The sequence below is a fragment of the Orycteropus afer genome, unplaced genomic scaffold, assembly GCF_000298275.1.
Source record: "Orycteropus afer afer isolate SDZICR_OR568_19922 unplaced genomic scaffold, OryAfe1.0 scaffold00240, whole genome shotgun sequence".
Taxonomy (NCBI): domain Eukaryota; kingdom Metazoa; phylum Chordata; class Mammalia; order Tubulidentata; family Orycteropodidae; genus Orycteropus; species Orycteropus afer.
This window is the reverse complement of record NW_006921827.1, coordinates 4,552,438-4,561,418: the sequence shown is the minus strand read 5'-3', so window position 1 is coordinate 4,561,418 and position 8,981 is coordinate 4,552,438. Positions and strand designations below refer to the sequence as shown.

Sequence of the window (8,981 nt, the reverse complement as noted above, 5' to 3'; positions counted from 1 at the left end):
CTCCTTGAAGACTAAAGTGCACCTAAACCAAGTCATGGTATTTTTAATTGTCTCATATGCATGTGAGAGCTAGACAATGAATAAGGGAGACTGAAGAAAAGTTGATGCTTTTGAGTTGTGGTGCTGGCGAAAAATACTGAAAGCACAGTGGACTGCCAGAAGAACTAACAGATCTGTCCTGGACAAAGGGCTGCTGGAATGCTCCTTGGAAGTGAGAATGGCTAGACTTCGTCTCAGCTACTTTGGTCATGTTGTTAGACGGGACCATTCCCTGGAGAAGGACATTATGATTGGTAAAGTGGAAAGTCAACAAAAAAGGGAAAGGCTCTCAACAAGATGTATTGACACAGTGGCTGCAACGACAGGCTCAGGTATATCAAGGATTGTGGGGCTGACGCAGGACCGGGCAGTGTTTTGTTCTGTTGTACACAGAGTCACTATGAGTCAGAGATGACTCAATGGCACCTAACAACAACATACATGAAATTTTAGTAATCACTCCATAATAAAACATAGCACTTATATAAAAAAAATAATTCAAATTTTTTTATCAACAAAAGAGAAAAAGATTATCCAAAATAACTATTAAGTCACTGATATTTAACTATTTCTTTTAAAATGGAAATGAAGTTAAGAACTACATTAGTAATGTATGGAATTATTTAATATTATAAATCATAAATGTTTACTTAATTCTAAGTAAATGTTATTAGCATATTTCATCAGCAAGAACATCTATATACTCTGGGCTACAATGATGACCAATATTCTCAAAAGTAATGAAATCAATTAGCAAAATAAAAGAAAAATGACATAATAATTCATCTTTTCTACTTTAACTTACTGAATAAACAGTTCCCGGATAGAGCAAACAGTTAAGTGCTAGGCTGCAACTGAAAGATTAAAGTGGCTCAGAAGAAAAGCCTGATGATCTACTTATGAAAAATCAGCCGTTGAGAGCTCTGTGGCACACAGTTCAACTCTGGGACACGTGCGGGATTTGAAGGCAGGTAATAACAACAGAGTAAACAACAAATTAAAGGATAAGTCACATTGTTAATGTATTATACATTAAAGATATTATTTCTATTAATCTTTATTTTTACCTTATTCACTAAACAGTTTTTTTTTCCCTTTTACAGAAGACCATATATATAATGGGTGAAAATATCTGACAATATTTGCTACATAGAATTTGAATCTGTATGAATTCAGACAATTACTAAAAAAAGTATTAAAATTCAATGTCAGAACAATGGTTCATTTCTATAATTTTAAGTAACAATTCTTTGTTGTTGTTAGATGCTGTCAAGTCATCTCCGACTCATAGTGACCCTAGGCACAGCAGAACAAAACACTGTCTGGTCTTGTGCCAGCCTCATAATCCTTGCTATACCTAAGGTCATTGTTGCAGCCACTGTGTCCATCCATCTCCATGAGGGCCTTCCCCTTCTTCATTGACACTCTACTTTACCAAGCATGATACCCTTCTCCAGGGAATGGTGGCTTCTGACAACATGACCAAGGTAGGTGAGATGAAGTCTGGCCATTCTTACTTCCCAGGAACATTCTGGCTGCACTTCTTCTAGGATAGATTTGTTAGTCTTTTTAGCAGACCATGGTACTCTGAGTATACTTCTCCAACACCACAACTCAAAAGCATCAACTCTTCTTCAGTCTTCCTTGTTTATTGTTCAGCTCTCACATGCATAAGAGGCAATTAAAAATACCATGGCTTTGGTTAGGCACACCTTAGTGTTCAAGGAGGTTATCTTTACTCTTCAACACTTGAAAGAGGTCTTTTGCAGCAGATCTGCCCAATGCAATACATCGTCTGATGTCTTGACTCCTGCTTCCATTGGTGTTGATTGTAGAGCTAAGTAATATGAAATCATTGACAACTTCAATCTTTTCTCTATCCACTGTGAAGCTGTTTATTGGACCAGTTGTAAGGATTTTTGTTTTCTTTATATTGAGGTGTAATCCATACTGCAGACTGTAGTCTTTAATCTTCATTAGTAAGTGCTTCAAGTCATCTTCACTTCCAGGAAGCAAGGTTGTGTGTCTGCGTATTGCAGATTGCTAATGAATCTTCCTTCAATCCTCATGCCACATTCTTCTTCATATAATACACCTTCTCCCACTATTTGCTCTGCATACAAGTTGAGTGTTGTTGTTGTTATGTGCCATCAAGTCGGACCTGACTCATACCGACCCCTCCTTGGGTTTTCGAGGCAGTCTCACTATGGAAGTAAATTGCCCAACCTTCCTTCCGAGGAGTGCCTGGTGTGTATGGTAAAAGGATACAATCTTGACACACTCCTTTCTTGATTTTAAACCAGGCAGTATCCCCTTGTTCTGTCTGAATGACAGCTTCCTGATCTGTGTACTGTTCCTCGTGAGTATAATCAAGTGTTCTGGAATTCCCATTCTTCTCAATGCTATCCATATTGTGTTATCATTCACACAAGTGAATGCTTTTGCATGTCAATAAAACATAAGTAAACATCTTTCTGGAATTCTTTGCTTTCAGCTAAGATCCATTTGACATCAGCAATGATATTCCTTTTTCCATGTGCTCTTCTGAATCCGGGAACTCTGGTAGCATAGTGGCTACGGCACTTGACTGCTAACCAGAAGGCTGGCAGTTCAAATCCACCAGCCACTCCTCGGAAGGAAGATGGGGCAAATCTACTTCCGTAGTGATACTGCCTTGGAAACCCAAGGAGGGGTCGCTATGAGTCAGGTCCAACTCGACGGCAAACAACAACAACAACTTCTGAAACCAGCTTGCATTTTTGGAAGTTCTCTGTCAATATACTGCTGCAACCATTTTTGAAATATCTTCAGTAAGACTTTACTTGCACGTAATATTAATGATATTGTTTGATAATTTCCACATTCTGTGGGATCACCTTTCTTTGGAGTGGGTACAAATATGGATTTCTTCCAGTCAATTGACCAGGTAACTATCTTCTAAATCACTTGGCATAACCAAGTGAGTGCCTCCAGCGGGGCATCCGTTTGTTGAAACATCTCAATGCATATTCTGTCAATTCTTGGAGCTTTGTTCTTCACCAATTCCTTCAGTGCAGCTTTGACTTCTTCCTTCAATACCATCAGTTTTTGGTCATATGCTATCTCCTGATATGTTTGAACCAATTCTTTTTGGTACAGTGATTCTGTGTATTCCTGCCATCTTCTTTTGATTCTTCCTGCATCATTCAGTATTTTTCCCATAGAATCTTTCAATATTGCAACTCGAGGCTTAAATTTTTCCTTAGTTCTTTCAGCTAGAGAAATGCTGGACATGTTCTTCCCTTTTGGCTTTCTAACTCCAGGTCTTTGCACATTTTGTTATAGTAATTGGTTTTGTCTACTTGAGCTGCTCTTTGAAAACTTCTGTTCAGCTCTTTTTTCTTGTCATTTCTTCCATTTGCTTTAGCTACTCTCCACTCAAGGGCAAGTTTCAGAGTCTCTTCTTGTCTTTTGGTCTTTTCTTCCCTTCTCGTCTTTTTAATGAGCTCTTATTTTAGAAAATTTCCAATATTCCTAGATTCCTGATTGTGAAACAGACCATCAACTGCTCATATGCACATTCAAGTTGAAGTTTAAGACAATTAAAATAAGTTCACGAGAGCCAAAATATGACCTTGATATTATCCCTCCTTAATTTAGAGACCATTTAAAGAACACATTTGATACACTGAACACCAATGACTGACAACCAGAGGAATCATGGGATGACATCAAGAATATCATCCATGAAGAAAGCAAGAGGTCATTAAAAAGACAAGATAACAATTCTAGAAATGGAAAATATGGATTTTTAGATAACAATCAAGGACTTATATATGCATGTAAAAATGTATCTCCATTGATTTTTACTAAGAACAAAGAAACTAAAGAAATAATTCAATAAATCTAAAATGGTATACAATTGTTTTTATAAAATCTGATAGTCATATTGTAAAGTACTACTGTTTTTCATATTAACTCATACTTCCCCATAAAACTACATTTTGACAAAAATGCAAGGGATATTGTATCTGGTAAATAATGTATTTTGAGGGAAAAACTGGTAAATGCTATTTGAATGCAAAATAAAGGAGTACATCTATGATGTCAATAAACCCAAAGCAGATATAGTTATAAATGTTTTAACTCCTTAATAAACTTCTAAATTTTAAAAAAGTAAATCATGTAGTATAATTTCTTATTCAAAAAGTTTCTAGATCCTTTCACCTAAACAATCCCTTAATTTTGAAAGGGATTTTTCAAAAAAATAATTCTTATGTTGTCAATTCAGGAGAACATTATTAAAACACAAATATTACTTCTCTAATATGCTTTACTTAATTTTAATAGAAAAAGGGAGCCAATTAATCAGTAAGGTCTAAAAAGTCAAAGAGCACTACTTAATTTCCTGTACAAATTTTCATATAAAACTGTAATGTCAAAACCACCACAGAATCTTTTACAAAGAAAATTGTCTATGGAAGGACATGTGAATAATTTTTTAAAATAAAAGATCAAAAACAAAAAGGACCATAACAGGAGGTCCTTGGTAAGAGTGAGAGAAAAATGTAGAACAAAACTCAAAATCATAAAAAAAGACCATGCTTATGGGTCTGAAAGAGACTAGTGGAACCCTTGAGACTAAGGACCTTAGTTGTTGTTGTTGTTGTTGTTATTTGCCATCGAGTCAGCCCCGACTCATAGCGACCCCTCCTTGAGTTTCCGAGGCAGTATCACTACGGAAGTAGGAATGCCCAACCTTCCTTCCAAGGACCTTAGCATCCTTCAAATGTGGAACTGAATTTACCCTGATGGCTCAACTTTCAGCCACACAACAGACAAGCCAATAAAGTGAACAAAACCACCAGAGAGGTAGCCTCCTTAAAACAATCAACAACAGGAGATCAAAAGGGAACCATTTGTCCAGGGATAAAGCTCAGAAGGCTGGAAGGTTAAGAAAGAAGATCAAGTGGAAACGGTGAACAGGGAGGAAGTGGGAAGCATGCTGTTACACTGTGGGAACTGCAATTAATGTCATGAATCAAAATGTGTATGAATTGTTGAATGGAAAACCAATTTTTTCTTTCACTCAAGTCAGAATAAGTCACAATAAAAAGTAAAAAAAAAAAAAAGATACTGATAGTAAAATAAATACACTAATAATAATAATAATGTTTTTAAAGAAGAGCTAGTACACAGGGTAAGGGCTGTAGGAAAGGAAAGAGGATGGTGAGGTAATAAAAGAGAGAGAGAGGAGCCTGGGAAGGAAGAAGAAAAAGTGAAAGAGAGAAATAAATCCAGTAAATGAAAATTTAGAGTGGACAAATTAAGAAGTAGTGATTCATTCTATAAGATCTGTTGACAGGATGTAATTAAATGCAAAGTCTCATTACTTCTAATACACGTTATTATTTATTTATAAAAATATACTTTATTATCTATTTTTAAGGTATACATCTACATGGTAAAGTACAGTTATATAAAATTTTTGAGTTCACTAAATTAGACCTATGTTTTTACTTACAATATTAATAAAATTTATTTGTATACCACTGGCATTTACATCCAAGGATCAACAATTTACCTCCCTGAAATTCAACATCAGGATTCTCCATAAACACCACCACATTTTAAAAAGCATTTGACTGCTAACCAGCAAGCTGGCGGTTCAAACCCACCAACCACTCCTTGGAAGGAAGGTTGGGCAATCTACTTCAGTAATGATACCACCTTGGAAACCCAAGGAGGGGTTGCTGTGAGTCAGATCTGACTCAATGGCATGAGCTTGTTTTGGTTATTTAGGGCAATAACTGAAAATGTGTGAAAGAACTGCAGCAGTTATGCAGAAGTGCTCTTCTATTAATCCACTAGCACTGGTGGTAGTGAGAAGCTTGCTTCTCTGCAAAGTTTTATTAAAAATGCCCTAACATTGTATTGGTCATCACTAAGGACAAAGTTGGGTTTGAAGTCTTAAAGACAGAGACGATAGCTTTTCCTAATATAACTCTCATGCTCCACATAAGAGAACTTATAATAAAGCTATAAAAAGCAAGCATATTGACTTATTTCATACACTATATTTCTCAATCCTTTGTACTCCCTCTCCACCAGTCACATTTAAGAAATACTCCCAAAATAATACCACTCATTACATACAGTGTCTCTCAAACCCACCATGAATGAACTGACTATAAGCACTATAAGCATACACTTTGAGTATGAAAGAATACTATCATCTGAGTCATGTAAAATAAATAAAAACTCAGAAAACAATCTATAAATGCACAAAATCTGGAACTATTCCAAGAAAATCAGGCACATATATAGCATTCCAATTTAAAAGCCAAGTAACATAATTAAAAAGTAATAAACTTTAAAAGTTAGATTAAATTTGCAGTTCAAGTACTTACACAATGCTACATACTTGGAAAGCTTTTAAAAACTAATAATAGTTTTAAAAATTTACTTAAAACCACTACATGACAGCAAGTCATAGATGACATGTAGTGTATACTAAAGAAGATTAAACAAATGTTAAGAGGTCAGTGAAAAATAAGTAGATTAATTTAAAAATTACATGTACTTTCTGAAGAAAATTGTGTACATTTCCCATAAAACAAAATTTTATTCTTAAAGTTTAAAAATACTCTAAAATGCATTTGTAAGATAAAAGTAGCAATTGTTTTTAAAAACTGACACAAATTAAACAATTTTGAGATTATAAATAGTGTCTATGTAAGAATTTTCTTTTAAAAAGGCAGTGAGAATGGCAAAAGGAAATGTGTAACATTTAATTTCAACATTAAAAAAAACTGCAAGATGATTTGAATCCATTTGTTAAGAAGCTATTATACATTATTACATTATTTCTTAGGTATTATACTTAGATAAACATTCAACATTAGGTGTTGATTATTAGATTATAAATATGTTAACTTGTTTTTAAATCCAAAAAAAAAAAAAATGTCAACAGTAGAAGACAGAAATCTAACTTTCTGTTTAACATGTAACAATATTTTCTGCATAGTTTCCTCAAACATTCATTAGCATTCTAAGCTAATGATTAAAAGTATTATAGCTTTTAAAACTCAACAATAATCAAATAAATGAATATGAAAACTGTGAGAAATAATACTTATGCAACACACACATAAAATACATATCAAGCATACCCTTGAGTTGCATGCTTTGATCTTTACAACTTAGGACTCGATGCTGAAAACTCTAGAAGTCATAGGTAAAGAAAAAAACAAAGAGATATCTTCCTGTCAAAATGTGTACATAATTGCAGTAGATTTAAGTTGAACAGAAATGTCCATTATATACATGTCTCCTATTGTGTACAAACTCTCAGTGACTATCTGCCAAAGTGTGGGAGAATTTGTTCTCTCAAACTGAAAGCTTTTGCCAATTTTTTTTAATAATGTAAAATGTTCTAGTTACAAGATTTAAAATTACAGCTGCATCTATATTCTACTTCAGTTTACATATGCAATCGTCAATTAAACTGGCTTATCATTGAGTCAGTAATTCAATGAATAAAGGTAAATAAAAATTTATCCAGAGTGATTGCACATGGAAATATGAGCTATTTCAAAATAATATTCACTAATTAGTAAAACACATCACATCAGCTGAGTTCAAGTTTAGTCCCTAAAGAACACTTAATTTCCATATTCTATTTTACAATTTACTGAAATGAACAATTCAATCTAAAATACTTGATTACTAGTATTTTCTTGGATTCTTTATTTCAAATCATAAAGCTCATGAACAAACAAGATGGCTAAGTTACGTAGGTATCCTCTCCTACAGGTCTACACCTAACCACCAATAAACATTAGAAACAATACTACTTCAATCAGGCACAATTTCTTTGTTTTGTAAACAATATCTTCTAACCTAGCTCAAGTATTAATTACATTTTAAATGACAGATTTCAAAGCAAATACATTAGAGGCACATTTTTAAAAACAAAAACAGTATGAAATTTTGCTTTTCACTGAGCCAGTAAATTTTTTTGTTTTTATGGCTATGTGGTTTTCTTCCTTCTTCCAGACAAAATTAACATGCAACTATCATTCGTATTATAGATAGACAAAATCAACAAGTCAAATTGAGTGAAAGCCTAACTTGGTATTATCAACTGAAGACAAATGAACTAGCACCATCGAACAATTGTTTTAAATTTTAACACTGTTCATTAATAGTTCCATTTTCCTGAGTTTGCGTTTATTCTTTGGCATGGGTTTAGGATATAATCCATTTTTCAGAAGATGTTCCTTGCTGAGGCGAATTTGAGCACCATGCTGAAGCTGGAAAGTGCATAAAGCTTGAAGAGGTCGAAGTAACGTCTGGTAAGAAAAAAGAAAAAGATGTTAAAAATGTATCTGTGACAAGTAGCCCTGACAATCTGTCTAGATATTTTTTCCAGAAGTAGGGATTATTGTTTCTTTTTCCACTATAATTGGCTTTTAACAATGAAAAGCAATACACTTCAGACAAATATATAAAACCAAAAACCAAACTCACTGCCATTGAGTCAGATCCGATTCATAGAGACCCCTACTTGGGCTTCCAAGGCAGTATCACTACGGAAGTAGATTGCCCAACCTTCCTTCTGAGGAGTGGCTGGTGGGTTTGAACCTCCAGCCTTCTGCTTAGCACTCAAGTGCCTTAGGCACTACGTTGTTGTTGTTGTTGTTAAGTCCCGTTGAGTCGTTTCTGACTCATAGCGACCCTATGCACAGCAGAACGAAACACTGCCCAATCCTGCACCAGCCCCACAATCCCTGCTATACTTGAGCCCATCACCACAGCCACTGTGTCAATCCATCTCGTTGAAGGCCTCCCGCTCTTTCGTCGAACCTCCACCCTACCAAGCATGACATCCTTCTCCAGGGAATGGTCCCTTCTTACAACATGACCAAAATAGGTGAGACGAAGTCTGGCCATTCTGGCTT

General features: G+C 34.8%; 1 protein-coding gene across 1 annotated transcript in view; it reads right to left on the bottom strand.

Moving 5' to 3' along the window:
- Nucleotides 1–8,201: 8,201 nt before the first annotated feature.
- The window catches only part of DTWD2 (DTW domain containing 2), a 363,240-nt gene continuing 362,460 nt past the window's right edge, over nt 8,202–8,981 (bottom strand). The window contains exon 6 of the mRNA XM_007949164.2: nt 8,202–8,372. Coding sequence (XP_007947355.1) covers nt 8,202–8,372 — 171 coding nt within the window. The remainder of the gene's footprint in view (nt 8,373–8,981) is intronic.